Source organism: Rhinoderma darwinii, chromosome 1 (assembly GCF_050947455.1).
Source record: "Rhinoderma darwinii isolate aRhiDar2 chromosome 1, aRhiDar2.hap1, whole genome shotgun sequence".
Classification (NCBI taxonomy): Eukaryota; Metazoa; Chordata; class Amphibia; order Anura; family Rhinodermatidae; genus Rhinoderma; species Rhinoderma darwinii.
In genome coordinates this window covers 442,015,368-442,031,439 of record NC_134687.1, presented here as the reverse complement: position 1 = coordinate 442,031,439, position 16,072 = coordinate 442,015,368, and the positions used below count along the sequence as shown (strand labels likewise).

At 42.8% G+C, this 16,072-nt stretch overlaps 1 protein-coding gene across 2 annotated transcripts in view; it reads left to right on the top strand.

Moving 5' to 3' along the window:
• The window catches only part of CHEK2 (checkpoint kinase 2), a 118,789-nt gene extending 105,143 nt beyond the window's left edge, over positions 1 to 13,646 (top strand). Inside the window, exons 14-15 of one of the 2 annotated variants that reach the window (XM_075831002.1) lie at positions 10,549 to 10,620; positions 13,200 to 13,646. In XM_075831002.1, coding sequence (XP_075687117.1) covers positions 10,549 to 10,620; positions 13,200 to 13,313 — 186 coding nt within the window. In that variant the 3' untranslated portion in view covers positions 13,314 to 13,646. Of the gene's footprint in view, positions 1 to 10,548; positions 10,621 to 13,199 lie in introns of those variants that run through there. The other variant, XR_012849588.1, reaches the window with a different exon arrangement.
• Positions 13,647 to 16,072: the final 2,426 nt, after the last annotated feature.

Below are 16,072 nucleotides of genomic sequence, written 5' to 3'. Positions count from 1 at the left end.
CCGGGACCCGTGACGTGAGTATACTGCAATGGGGGGTCTGGGCATTTTACCGACAGCAGAGGGCTCTATGGGGCTGGAATAATCCACCCCATAGAGCCCTCACATCACTATAATGCAACGATTAGTGTGGGTGGGGGAGGGTCTGAGCGTCTGACTTACTGCAGAGGGCTCTATAGGGGGGGGATTCTGCCCCCCCCTTTAGAGCAGTCAGTCAGATGCTCAGACCCCCCTAACCTTTCAGTATAGTAACTAGTCAGGGCTCTATGGTGGGGGGGATAATTCCCCCCTATAGAGCCCTCTGCTGTCAGTAAAACGCCCCCCCCCCCCCCCCCCCCCTGTAGTATACTCCTGGCTTTGTAGCTTTCCTGTGCTTAATTAGCGTGGGAAAGCTACAATCAGAGCTGTGACTGGTGAGTCTCACAGTCACTCACAGTGCACACTGTATGCAGCAGCTGCGGCATTCAGTCTGACTGTGAGTCTCTGACCAGTCACCACACGCAGCAGAGAGACAGGAGAGACTAATAGTAAACCCTCAACTACTACAGTTTCAGACACATTGACTATGACAGCTTCTATAGTCTAGTGGTTAGCTTGTCTGCTTTACACATGAAGGTTGCTGGTTCAAATCCCAGCTGGTTTTTTTTTTATTTTATTTTTTTTATTATATTAATATCTTGTATTGGGCTTTGTTTACACTAGCATTAATATACGTTTACTTCCGTCAGAGGGAGAGGATCGATACGTTAAACGGAAAGCAACGGTTCCATTAGAATTACCATTGCTTTCAATGGTAATTCTTTTGTATCCGTTGCTTTCCGTTTGTCTCCGTTCGGTAGGTTTCCGTTCTTTAAAAAAAACGGAAACTTACCGAACGGAGACAAACGGAAAGCAACTGATACAAAATAATTACCATTGAAATCAATGGTAATTCTAATGGAACCGTTGCTTTCCGTTTAACGTATCGATCATCTCTTCCTCTGACGGAAGAGAGGTAAACGTATATTAATGCTAGTGTGAAAGAAGCCTTAGGGCCTGTTCACATCAGCATTGGCTTTCCGTTCTGGGTTTCCGTTGGAGGTAACCCCGCAACGGAAAGTCAAACTGAAACCACAGCTTCCGTTTCCGTCACCATTAGCGCAGTCAACTGCGCTATTGATTCCGTCACAAAAACGGAAATCTGCCGGAATGGTGACGAACGGAAACCATTAGCAATGTTTCCGTCACCATTGATTTTAATGGTGGCTGAAACGGAAGCTGTGGTTTCAGTTTGACTTTCCGTTGCGGGGTTCACCCGACGGAAACCTCCCACGGAACCCCGGAACGGAAAGCCAACGCTGATGTGAACAGGCTCTAATCCTTCCCCATAAACCTGCCCCCGCTAATTAAAATAAATATATTATATAATGTATATAGCGCTGTATCCTGTATCCGTCATGTCAGCGGGACTGACTGATTCAGTGTCAGCGAGTCCTGCAGGATCGAGCTGTTACCGATCACATCTAAGTTCATAACTTAGATGTGATCGGTAATAGGCGACCTAATGGATTCAGGTCTCAGCGCAATATACAGCTGCTCTGTATACAGGATACAAAGCAGCTGTATCTCAAAAAGTGCAAATCATTTTCAATAAAAAGTAATTAAAACTTGCACCAATCGCATTAATAGATATCTTTATATATCATACTGACATGTCCGAAGTTTTCATCGGTGGGGGACCGAGCACTGAGGCCCCCACCAATCGCTAAAACGAAGCAGCAGAACTGCTCGGGTGAGCGCTGTGCCGCTTCATTTATGATCGACTTTCAGCCGAGTGAGCGGTGTACGGACTCCTAGACTTTCTATTGAGCCCGTACACTGCTCCAAGGAAAGCCAAACAGAATTGAAGCGGCACACCGCTCACCCGAGCACTTCTGCTGCTTCGTTTTAGCGACTAGTGGGGGGTCTCAGTGTTCGGACCCCACTGATCAAAACTTCTGACATGTGAAAAGTTTTTTAAAAAGTTGTTACACTTTTTAAAGAGAACCTTTCACCTGCCCACAGATTTGCATTTGAGTGCAGCGTGTAATGGTCAGGGCTGCACAAACTCTGGGGCACTTTAAAAAAATTTTCCTACCCTCTTTCCTTACTTAGATATCGGTGCTATAATACTTGACGCCCGATATTTAAATAACCCCATAAACTGCCAATGGGGCGGATTGGCAAGGGGACGTGTAACATCGCTGTAACACAACAATCCGCTACAGACAATGTCAACAGCATGAGCTGGAGAGAGGAGATCATGTGCGCGCGCACGCTCTCACTCTTCAGCTCTCGGCAGGCAAGTGCAAGACTGTGATCTCAGATGAGAGATCAGTCTTGTCGTTCTTGTCTGCCGAGAGCTAAAGAGTGAGAGCGTGCGTGCACGCACAGCTCCGATGCCATGGAACAGAAGAAGAAGAATTCACACTCTTCTTCTCCTCGTGTGTTCCTTAGTGGTGACGGAGCTGCGCGCACACGCTCTCTACAGTTCTTGCTGTAACGCTGACCGTAGCTGATTGGACAGTGTCACAGCGATGTTACACGCCCCCTTGCCAATTACCTCCCCATTGACAGTTCATGGGGTTATTTAAATATCGGGCGCCAAATATTACAGCACTGATATCTAAATAACGAAGGAGGCTAGGACAAAAATGTAAAGTGCCCCAGAGTTTGTGCAGCCCTCCCCATTACATGCTGCACTCAGCTGTACATGTATGGGGAGGTGAAAGGTTCTCTTTAAAAGAAAGGTGTTCTAATTATTATTTTTTTATTTGATATGTTTTATTTTATGGGCCTAATTTTTCTAAGTATTTTAATATGTTTCCGAAGGTAGCTATTTATTCATATGTTTGTACGTCTGTGGGGGCAGCCAGCTTTATTTTTATTGTTCATACGGCTAATTTTTGTTTTGCAGGTTCCGCTGGACCATTTGGACTGGACTACGTCGTAGATTCGTTGGACTACTTCGCTGATTTAAGCTTTATTTATTTTTTTATAAAATGGTTAAAGTGGATTGTGTGGAAGAGTTGTCATTTCAATAAAATAAATGTCTTTATGTCTCTGTTTTTTAATACTTCATTACCGCCTTAGTAATGGCTGCTGTCTGATTGAGAGCGCCCATTACTAAGAAGGGGCTTAGTGTTAGCCAGTAATAAGGCTAGCACTAACCCCTATTATTACCCCGGTACCCACCGCCACCAGGAGTACCGGGAAGAGCTGGGTACGATCCAGCACCCGACTGTCTGAAGAGAAGGGCGGGTACTGGCATGGCTGCAGGCTGGTACTATCAGGCTCGGAATGGCCAAAAACCATGGCCCTTCCCACCCTGGTAATGCTAGGCTGCTGCTGCTTTATTGTATCTGGCTGGTTATGAAAAATGGAGGGGATCTCACGTAATTTTTTTTCTATTTATTTTTTTTAAAAGACGTGGGGTTCCCGCTATTTTTCACAATCAGCCAGATACAATAAGGCAGCTGCAGCCTAGCATCCCCAGGGTGGGAAGGGCCACGTTTTTTATCCCTACCCAGCCTGGTAAGACCAGCCTCTGACCGCCCTGCTGCCTTACCGTCGCTTCAGATGGTCGGGTACTGGATCGTACTCCCCTCGCGGCAGTGAGAACCGGGGTAATAATAGGGGTTAGTGATAGCCTTTTTACTGGATAACACGAAGCCCCTTCTTTAGTAATGGACGCTCTCAATCAGACAGCAGCCATTACTAAGGCCATAATAAAGTATTAAAAAAAACAGACATAAGAAAAACTTTTTATTGAAATCTAAGCTCCCCCATGCAATCCTCTTTCACCATTTATTTTTATTTTTTTAAAAAGTAGATCATCGGAGTAGTCCAATGAATCTACAACGTAGTCCAAACGCTCCAGAGGAACCTACCAAAAAAAAAGAAGTATAAAAATTTTAAAAACTTAAAAATTTGCGACAATAGTCACTCAATATAACTGTACTGTAATCACTTATATGGTTTGCAGATATCTTGTGTATAACTGGCAACTACCTCTATAAGGTCACTATATGGTGGTAATATTGGTCTATATATAGTGTGATTTATTCACTAACAGTATGGTGGGTTTTTTCTGACACAATGTTGTAGTAATATGTGATCATGGTTTGGTAGTTTTATTCAGTAACCGTATGGAGGTATTATTCAGTAACAGTATGGGGGTATTATTCAGTAACAGTATGGAGTATTATTCAGTAACAGTATGGAGTATTATTCAGTAACAGTATGGGGGTATTATTCAGTAACAGTATGGGGGTATTATTCAGTAACCGTATGGAAGTATTATTCAGTAACAGTATGGGGGTATTATTCAGTAACAGTATGGGGGTATTATTCAGTAACGGTATGGAGGTATTATTCAGTAACGGTATGGAGATATTATTCAGTAACGGTATGGAGGTATTATTCAGTAACGGTATGGAGGTATTATTCAGTAACAGTATGGGGGTATTATTCAGTAACAGTATGGGGGTATTATTCAGTAACAGTATGGGGGTATTATTCAGTAACAGTATAAATGTATTATTCAGTAACAGTATAAATGTATTATTCAGTAACAGTATGGGGGTATTATTCAGTAACAGTATGGGGGTATTATTCAGTATCAGTATGGAGGTATTATTCAGTAACAGTATGGGGGTATTATTCAGTAACAGTATGGGGGTATTATTCAGTAACAGTATGGGGGTATTATTCAGTAACAGTATGGGGGTATTATTCAGTAACAGTATGGAGGTATTATTCAGTAACAGTATAAAGGTATTATTCAGTAACAGTATGGGGGTATTATTCAGTAACAGTATGGAGGTATTATTCAGTAACAGTATGGGGGTATTATTCAGTAACAGTATGGAGGTATTATTTAGTAACAGTATGGGGGTATTATTCAGTAACAGTATGGGGTTATTATTCAGTAACAGTATGTGGATATTATTCAGTCACTATGTGGTTATGGTGTGGCGGTATTATTCAGTCACTATGTGGTTATGGTGTGGCGGTATTATTCAGTCACTATGTGGTTATGGTGTGGCGGTATTATACAGTCACTATGTGGTTATGGTGTGGCGGTATTATTCAGTCACTATGTGGTTATGGTGTGGCGGTATTATTCAGTCACTATGTGGTTATGGTGTGGCGGTATTATTCAGTAACAGTATGGGGGTATTCAGTAACAGTATGGGGTATTATTGGTAATGTTGGTCTTACAATCTATGTACATTACTGTGGTGGGGGCTGTGGGGAAGTGTGAGTGGCAGCAGATGATCAGGCTAAGGCCTCATTTACACGAGCGTGTGTTTTGCGCACGCAAAAAACGACGCGTTTTGCGTGCGCAAAAGGCACTTGACAGCTCTGTGTGTCATCAGTGTATGATGCGCGGCTGCGTGATTTTCGCGCAGCCGCCATCATAGAGATGAGGCTAGTCGACGTCAGTCACTGTCCAGGGTGCTGAAAGAGCTAACTGATCGGCAGTAACTCTTTCAGCACACTCGACAGTGAATTCCGATCACCATATCGAGCAACCTGTTAAAAAAAAAAAAAAAACGTTCGTACTTACCGAGAACTTCCCTCCCGGCCATTGCCTTGGTGACGCGTCCTTGGAGACGTGCCTCTCTTGACATCCGGCCCCACCTCCCTGGATGACGCGGCAGTCCATGTGACCGCTGCAGCCTGTGATTGGCTGGAGCTGTCACTTGGACTGAATTGTCATCCCGGGAGGTCAGACTGGAGGAAGAAGCCGGGAGTTATCGGTAAGTCAGAACTTCTTCTTTTATTTTTTATTTTTTACACGTTCATGTATATTGTGATCGGAAGTCACTGTCCAGGGTGCTGAACCAGTTTAACTCTTTCAGCACCCTGGACAGTGACTGTCTCCTGACGTTGCGTACCGCAACATTTTTTGCCGGGTTCGGTCAAAACGAGTTCGGCCGAACCCGGTGAAGTTCGGTTCGCTCATCTCTAAGACACTCCGTTTGGATGTTTGTAAACAGAAAAGCACGTGGTGCTTTTCTGTTTACATTCAGAGTTTGACAGCTCTTGCGCGAATCACGCAGTTCGCACAGAAGTGCTTCCGTGGGACCTTCGTGGTTTTCACGCACCCATTGACTTCAATGGGTGCGTGATGCGCGAAAAACGCAGAAATTTAAACATGTCGTGAGTTTTGTTCAGCGCACTCACGCTGAGCAAAACTCACGGACTGTCTGCATGCCCCCATAGACTTGTATAGGTCCGTGCGACCCGCGTGAAAAGCACGCGAGTCGCACTGACGTATATCACGTTCGTGTAAATGAGGCCTAAGAGACAGTCTGCAGAGTGGCATGTGATGTACTTTGACATGTAGGTGATACTTACGTGTAGGTTGTGGGCACATAACTTGTGTACAGCCCAGGGCCTAAGATCATATTAATCCACCACTGGCATCGAGCCAGCACAGGCAGACCACAACAATACAGTAGGTAGAGAAAAAAAAAACGGCCCAGGATGTGCCACTTCAAAACAGCGCTAAGCGCGCTCCGTCCTGGACTGGCCTGAATGTAATTGCAGAGAGTGACGGCGCAAATGAGACTGGCTGCCGAGGAAAGATATGGGGCCGTGCAGTGCAGACTGTACTGATTGGCAGTAAGAATAATTCTTTAAATATTTTCCATACTTCAAACAGCACTTTAAGGCTATGTTCACACAGGAGGAATATCTGCCTCAAAATTCCGTTTGGAAGTTTGAGGCAGATTTTCCACTCCCTGCACGCCGATTTTCGCAGAGTTTTTCGCAGCGTTTTTCGCCTGCGGCCAGTGAGCGCCGCGGGCATAAAACACAGTGAAATACGCTTTCTCTGCCTCCCATTGAAGTCAATGGGTGGTCAGAGGCGGAAGCTCCCGAAGATAGGGCATGTCGCTTCTTTTTCCCGCGAGGCAGTTTTACTGCTCGCGGGAAAAAGACGATGACGCCTCCCATTGAAATCAATAAGAGGCATTTTCGGGCCGTTTTTGCCGAGTTTTGCGACGCGGTTTCCACGTCAAAAAACTCGGCAAAATACTCCGTGTGAACATAGCCTAAGGCTATGTTCACATTGAGTTTTTTGCAGGAGGAAAATTCTGCCTCAAAATTCTGTTTGGGATTTTGAGGCAGATTTTGTCCTTCCTGCACGTCGTTTGCCGCTATTTTCACCGCGTTTTTCGCTCACGGCCATTGAGTGCTACGGGCAAAAAACTCTGCGAAATACCCTTTCTCTGCCTCCCATTGATGTCAATAGGAGGTCAGAGGCGTAAACGTGCGAAGATAGGGCATGTCCCTTCTTTCTCAGGAGGCATTTTCGGCCGGTTTTTGACGAGTTTTGCGGAGCGGTTTCCGTGCCCAAAAACTCGTCAAAATACTCTGTGTGAAAAGGGCCTAAAAAATAAACATCAAATGTTTTCCTATTTAAAAAATGTATATATTGCGTGTTTGATGTGTACAGCTAGGAATGAGAAAACTCTGATAGATTTGGGGGGGGCGCCTTTTTATAGTTAGCCTCAGGCGGCAGACGTGCTAGGTTCACCCCTGCTGGCAGGGGATTCCGCTTTTAGAGTTCACCCCTGATGTCACTGTCCATATATGCACAGAGACATCAGGGGCTTCCTGTAGGTGCGGAATCTTCGGCCAGAGGGATTCCGCTCCTACAGGGAGCTACAGTGGTGCTATTTACAGGAAGGGGGTGCCATTTACGGGGTTGGGGGAGGCGCTATCTGCAGCGGGGATATTGCTAAATACAGGGGGACATGGTGCTATCTACAGGGGGTGTGGCACTATCTACATGGGTACTGCGGCATTATTTTGGCACTATGTACAGGGGACACTGGCGCTATGTGGGCATTATCTACAGGGAGAACTGTGGCACTATGTGGGCACTGTGGCACTATATACAGTGGGCACTGCCCACATAGTGCCAATGTGGCTCTATCTACACTGGTGTCACTATCTACATGGGCACTGTGGTGTTTTCAGGGGTTGGGACAAAAAACCCTAACTAATAAAAGTCATAAATTTTTTTTAAACGTCCATGAAAAACGGATGGCAAATGGCGGTTAAAAACGGTCAGACGGCCGGGAAATAGATTCAAATTTTGAGACCTATTAATGCAAAACAGCCATGATAAACTGACAGTTGATTTGTTGTTGACTGCCATTTTTTTCATGGTCGTGTGTATATAGTCCTCTTCACTCTTCCCTCACAGCGATCCAGGGTGACGAGAGAGAAGAGGACTAATTGTTACAGAGCAATACAGTGTATGTGTATAGATAGATATAAAAAGTTACAAAAAAGTGTTGTTGTTTTTTAATTTTTTGTGATTTTGTCTGCTCCTAATAAAAATTAAAAACACTGAATTAATTTAACTAATCTAGGAAATGAAAGGCCCCATGCACACGACCGTAAAATCGCCTGGAATTACGGGCGCGTTCATTTCTATGGCCGACGGACACCATCCAGTATGTCTACGGGAGGGTGTCCATGCCGTAGAAACCTGACGAAAAAAATGGGACGTGTCATATTGTTTTCATTTTACGGACCATGCTCCTATACTTTATAATGGGAGCTTGGCTTGTAAAAACGGCCGGCTGTCCGTGGCCACGGTCGTGTGCATGAAGCCTTAGTCTTGTAAAAAAAAAACTAGTAAAAATAGTTGTGATATTCAAAGCAGTTCCAAAGATATTATCGTTTAAAGAAGTGCATATCAAAAATGGAAAATTTGACCTGGACACGGGCATCAATGACCCTTGGTGATGAAAGGGTTAAGCAATCGTAGCAGTCACCAGAGCCCTAGAGGTCTTGTTTCAAGTTTGTACACATTTTTATTAAAAATTAAACTATAAAATATTCTACTTTCCCGGTACTTTGATAAATGACACGTCAATATTCCCCCTCTACCTGAAGAGGACTGGCAGGAGGAAATGGCACCTTCATGTATCTTTGATGCAGCTTTGTTATACATCTATGTTATTAATGTCTTAGATGTCACATAAAGTAGGCTCATTTTATACATCTGATTTGATCTTGCCCCTACGTATCTGATTACTGGAAAAAGATACTGGATCTACCTGCCAATGTCCTATGCGTTCCGTTAGTACCTTATCCAGCCCTCTGCCTGTTAGGATTCATGGACATTGATAATGCTTCCAATAATATATGTATTTTTATTCGCAAGACTTTATTCTTGGCAAGGAAAGCCATCGCTATTCGATGGATGGCTTCTAGGCCTCCAACTTTGCATATGATGAAACAACTTGTTTATATCATAGTCGTACGGGATAACTTCATTGAAAAAAGGTTCCACCATCATCACAGGCGGGAAATCTATACTTTACTAATGAGGTAGTTGGCGTCCATCTCATGGGGTTTTTTGCCTTCCTCTGGATCGACATGGTAGGATTATAGGTTAGACTTGATGGACCTGTGTTTATTTTCAACCTTATAAACTATGTAACTATATACAAGAATCATAATTGCAAGACAATATTTCTCAAAATCTGGAATAAATGGTGTCATTTGCCACTGACTCAATTGTCTTCTGCCACTCTGCAATCCTCAATCTTTATTAGTGTAGCAGTCCTTTTGTAACCTCATCTGGTGACTGCCACACTTTGTTCCTAATGCTTGTCTTTAAAAATTCAGAGGATAAAGGGAAAGAAAGTCCTTCTATAATTTAAACGATATTGATATATTTGTTATAGTTACACAGCCTTAGAAGGCATTTCTAGATATTAATGGCCCACATTTACTAATGCTGTCCAATAGTTAAACAGTGTAAACTTAGACCAGGCAAGCGCGAAATGATTTAGAACAGTGGTGCATGCTGCGTGATAAGTTTGGCGCGTCTTGCATGACCTGATAGACACTATTCTTTTCCTTATACCACTTTTGATTTGGCGTATTTTGCGGCACAATTTTGAGGTACTTTAAAGTACATTAGCACTTTAAGCCACACCTCCTTTTAGCAAACCACGCCCTCTCTAGCTGATCCACCCCACTTTTTAAAAGTATATATATATATATATATATATATATATATATATATATATTAGTGAGGTGCAAACGCCAAACTACTAGACCGAGACACAGTAGTACACCTGCCCCAATATTTTTTTTATACCAAATGCATTTTCTCTTTATGTACTTTGATGTGATATTTTAGTTTGCAGTATACCTGATTTTTGCAACATTATACTGGATATGGCTCTTGTTTTTATGTTTTCTTCAATAAATTTTGTTTAAAAAAAATGGAAGGATCTAATCTGTTCTACATAGCTATGCTTTGACATTATGAATAGTCTTTAGTTCCTCTGATCGGAAGTAAACAGATGTGAAATCTGCAAATAAGCCAAGCAAACAGTCAGTGTGTCTTCTATTGAAAAAGGAGAAACTAGAGGAATCGGGGGTCACTTATCAGGTTTCCTTTATGAAATAAGTGCACATGTGTGATGACATGGGTTTTGTTTAATATAACATGTAATTCTGATCTTTGAATGTTGTTTGTATTTCATTAAGGATGATGACATGAAGATCATTGCTGACCGGTTAATGTATGATGTTTCTCATCCAATGCCACCTCCCTCACAGGTAACAAGTCCTTTTATTCTGGTGGATCTGCCACTTATTAGGTCTCAGGAAATACTCAGGACCGTTCTAATTCACACTAGATTCTGAAACTAAAAAAAACCAAAAACATCCCATTGCTTTCTAAATTAAAGCCTTGTAATACAGTCCTCCAGAGGGACAGATGCTGTTTGCAGCATTTTTATGCTCTGACTCAGACGTGGGGGTCCAAAGCTATGACGTCCATATACCATAATAGGGCATATTAACCGTGGTTGTCATAATCAGGATATTTTTCTTTACCTCCTTGGCTGGTATTCGTTTTTGTAAGAATCTGAACTGTTCTTCCCGGATACTAGTGTGAACTGTGCTAAGGCTATGTACACATTTATGTCATGGCCTCTGTTCATAACGGAAGCCACAACAGTCTGTCGGATCTGTCATACGACAGATCTCACCGGCGCCTGATGGATCCCATTAACTTGCAATGGGGTCTGTTGGATTCCAGTTTGATTTCCTGTCTCTTGACAGCAGTGTGAACATAGCCTAAGTTTTATTTCTTGGCTTTAGCCCTGTAGTACATTACATGTACAGACTAGATTTTTTGTTGCTACTATATTAGAATATAGTTAGAAAATAACCCTTATTCTTCATAATCATGTCAATAATTTCTATTGATGGCTGGATTTTGGCTGCAACAAACGTATGTTCAGCAGTGCTACTGAACCAAACTCCAATCACCATAGGACCTTACAGTAATCTTAAAATTTGATTCAGATGAACCGTGCGGGGGGGGGGGGGGGAGATGTGTCTTTGTTGTGTAGTCATAATATGGAAGCTTAAATGCAGCCTTGTGAAAATGTTTCAAAGGCAATGCGAAACATCGCTCGGATTTATTTATTTTCATTTCTAAAAAGTCTTTAAGAAAAAAAAATCCTACCATTTTGTTGCTGTTGTGTCTGTGAAACTCCTTTTACATGGCTGGCTATGGTGCTGCTTCTGACATAGTTGCCCACAGCACACTGCTTCAGACTGCGGTCGGCTCAGGGCTGACCTAATCTATCGCCTATAGGGTGCAATGACTCACTGCGTATATGCCATTTACAATTTATAAGCCTATGAAAAAAATAATGCAAAAATTAAGAAACCTGTCTGATTTGTGGAACAATTTTTCTCCCTTGGACTTTGTACAGTTTCCTGCAGTGTATTTTTATGTTGCGGAAATACAAAGCAATTACGCCATGTGTGACTGCACCCTTAGGGCAAAGCCACACGTGGCGGAATTGCTCTTTAATTCCGCTGGGGACACTCCGCAGCGTTAATCCGCAGCGGAGCCGTTTCTCCATTGACTTCCACTTCTATTTAGTAGGGTTCATTTAGACGAGGCTGAAAATTCCGCTGCGGAGCATAGGCTGCGGTGCGGAATTTGGTGTCCGCAGCATGCAATGGATGTTGCAGAGTTGTGGCGGACTGGTTGCGGACTCATGGCGGAATTTCTGCATTGACTTCAATAGAGATTCTAAATTCCGCAATGAAGTCCGCAGCTGTCATACACATGTTATGTGTGCTGCGGATGCGTCTTGCTTTTTTGACATGACATTTCTTCATTCTGGCTGGACCTATGTATTTCTAGGTCTACAGCCAGACTGAGGAAGTCAATGGGGCTCCCGTAATTACGGGAGCGTTGCAAGGCGACGTCAGTAAATAGTCACTGTCCAGGGTGCTGAAAGAGTTAAGCGATCGGCAGTAACTGTTTCTGCACCCTGGACAGTGACTACCGATCCCAATATACAGCAACCTGTCAAAAAAATAGAAGTTCATACTTACCGAGAACTCCCTGCTTCTGTCTCCAGTCCGGCTTCCCAGGATGACGTTTCAGTCTAAGTGACGGCTGCAGCCAATCACAGGCTGCAGCGGTCACATGGACTGCCGCGTCATCCAGGGAGGTCGGGCTGGATGCCGAAAGAGGGACGCGTCACCAAGACAACGGCCGGTAAGTATGAAATTCGTTTACTTTCACTAGGGAAAGTGCTGGCCCTTCTCTCTATCCTGCACTGATAGAGAGAAGGGAAGCACTTTTACCGCAGTCCGCAGCAGCTAGTCCGCATCAATTTACTTCACATTTTGGGCAGATCCGCCGCAGGATCTGCAACGCAGATTCTGTGCGGCATTGATGCGGACAGTTGCGGAGGAAATCCGCCACGTGTGGGCATGCCCTTACTGAGATTCTCTGCTGGAGCTTGCCTCCTTCATTCCTCTTGCAGTAGCACATTGTAAGTTCAGTGGGAAATCCCTCAATGTCTGTATCCGTGTCTGCAGAAGGGGAAAGCAATGAAGATGTGCTGATACAGGAGAGCTAGTGTGAGCAGCAGCCTAAAACTTCATTCAACTTTATTTTTTTTAAACCCTAGATAGTCATTAACAAATGTAAAAAAAATTTTTTATTTGTCAATGGTGTACATACCCGATAATACTTTTTTTTATCTTTTATGTGCCATAATCGAACATGCTTATTTTCAACATTATTTTAACCTTTACATAATCATAAATGTAAACCACTCAGTTTAAATGTAATGGCAAATTTATTTCTTTTTTGGGGGTAGGTTTCACAGCATTTCATGAATCGAAAACGTGGGCATGAAGGGGATTCAGATGCCAGTACTTCTACATGTTTAGAGACCTCAACAACCCAGTATGAAAAGAGAGCGAAAAAATGAAGGGATTTTGTAAATTGTAGCGTCTTTGTTTAATATGTGTATTCTTTGTACAGTAATCAAGTTCTACTTTTTTTAATTTTCAGCATTCTCTGTATTTTGTAACTACTGACCCCACATAGGAAATAAAAGCCTTGTGTGGCAATGCTGTTTGTTTCATAAGGAAATAAAAAAACGATTTACATTTGTAAGAAATATTGTATTGTGATATGAAGAAATTGTGCATTGTGTGTAAAAAGGATGGATTGTTTACATCTACTTCGCAATAGAAAAATTACTTGATTAAAAACAAGCTGGCAATGATGTTTAGGCCTTTCGCTGCCAGTTTTTTAATTTATTTATTTTTGTTTTGTTTTTCTATATTTGACACCTCTGGTAGCCAGGACAATTTTCACACTTTTGATATGTACAAATAGAACCCCAATTACAAAATAAAGACTCTTCCTAAACCCCCATGCCTAAACATTTTCTTAACTGGTTCCCGACCGCTGGCTGTATTTTTACGGCCAGCGGTCAGGGTCCTTAAAACCCGAGCCATAGACCTTTTACGGCTCGGGTTTTAACTTGCTGCCCGCGCGATCGGACAGCTGAATGTCGGGTCTCCGGCTGTCAGTGACTGCTGGGGACCCTGAGGAGAAGATAGGAGCAGCTTTAGCTGCTTCTGTCTTCTCGGATATCTTTTTACACAGCGCTCAATGAACGCTGTGTATAGGAATAGAGGCAGCGGCGCTGTCTCTATTCCTCCCGGTGTTCATGTGACTGGTCACATAATCGCCGGGTGCCGTTACTGACAGACTGCTGCTGGGTCTTACTAGACCCAGCACAGCCCTATTAGTGACAATCGTCACTATGAGAGGGCTGATTTCCCCTGTAACTGGGGCTGCTGTGCAGCTCCAGTTACAGTGGAAAAACATGGTGTAAAAGAAAGAAAAAAATATATATAAAGTTCCCCAAAGGTCTTTTTTGACCTTTGAGGGACAGACCATAGTAATAATAAAGTAAAGTGAAAAAAAAATTAAATAATAAATACACACAAAATACCCACCCCAAAAAAACAGTTCCCCCCCCCCCCGCCAATCATTGTTGTAACGCTAGCGCTGACCCAATTACCCTAATATAGACATGTAATATATTAAAATTTACGGTAGACAATGACGATCACAAATAAAAGGTCTATTTTAGGGTAAAACAATGTTATTACCAAAAAAAAATAGCTGAAACGTAAAAAAGCTTATTTTTTTACTATTATTTTCAAACTTTATGAATAAAAATTCTAAAATAGCAAAAAAGGTGTGTATAAAAACGATAAAAAAAGAAACCTGCATTGTCTACGGAAAAAACATCGCAAAAATCACGTCGTTATCCCAACAAATAAAAAAGTTATAGCCATTTAACTAACAAGTGCTAAAAATGGCTAAACGGTGTCCTGAACTGGTTAAAGTAGACACCTGGCATATTGCCAAAATGCCACTCAGCAGTTTTGTGTAAAATTTCCAGAAAAGAATATATGCAACTTTATATTTGTGGCTACTAGTGCGACCTAAGCAGAAAATGAGATGCACCACACATCCTAAATATAAAAGTTCAACATGTTCAAAGTTTATACATACCACTTATGCTTGCTTATATGCACATATCTTCCTAAAATCGCCAGAACCAAGTATCTGGTTATAGGACACCCACACGTAGTGGATTTGTTTCTGTTTTCCGCAGCGTTTCTGCATCAAAATCCACTAGTGTTATGTGTGGATTCTGCTGCAGATTTCGCCTCTACTATTGTACATTGAAAAGGGTGAACATCAAGAACAGAAACAGCATGCTAGGGATTTGAAAATCCGCAGCAGGCTCTGAGGTTTGTGCAGAGAATGTAATTGATTTAATCTCATCCACTTGCCTGTAACAGTCTCCCGCTGTGAATTTTTCACCTGCAAATCTGAATTCGCATACAAACATTTTTTTTAACTAAATTTGTCTGTAAACCGAATAGACCAAGGTGTGCAAAATTCATATATACCGCATACGTCTGCATCAATAGTAGCTATTTTCATTCTTTCGAGACTTTCCCTCCTCTCTCTACCTCTCTCTCTCTCCTTCATTACAGCTACACAACCGTTGGCTGCAGCCAGTTACATGACCCATTGTTACACATCATACACACGCAGGCATAAACCATAATATAGGTGTATGGCTCCATATCTGTGTTTTCTGTGAGGAAGTGTGTGCCTGTAGTGTATTATATGACTAAAAACAGAAAAAAATAAGAGCTTGTTCTCTTAACTCTGAATCAGAGGCCGTGCAATATTTGGCCGTCATCCACAAATGTGTTAAAAATATATACTGCCCAAGGCAAAATCAACATTTTCTCTCTACACCCTCCATGACAGCACCACCAGGAGGGGTGTCCTTCCCCCAAAGGGAAAGGAAGCAGTTTAAATTCCCCCTCCTCCTTACCCTTTCCAGTTGTTTCCTGTCCCTTGGGACATGGGTAGCAGGACCCTTGCAGGGCTGCATGTGATCAAAATTTCATCAGGCACGCCGGTCTATCTCTCACCTGGACGAATGACCTGTGTCTCTTTTCAGGGAGGATCGGGCCATGTATAAGGGCTCGGAGCGACAGGTGCCTCCTCTCCAGCTCCTTGGCGTAAGTCCTGCAGTGCTGGCGGCCCTGGGCTCCCGGACATCAGGTAGGTCTCGGGTGTCGGCGCTTCCATGGCTGGAGTAGACTCCGGGATTTCCCTGTGGAAAGAAATCCCTTCTTGCGC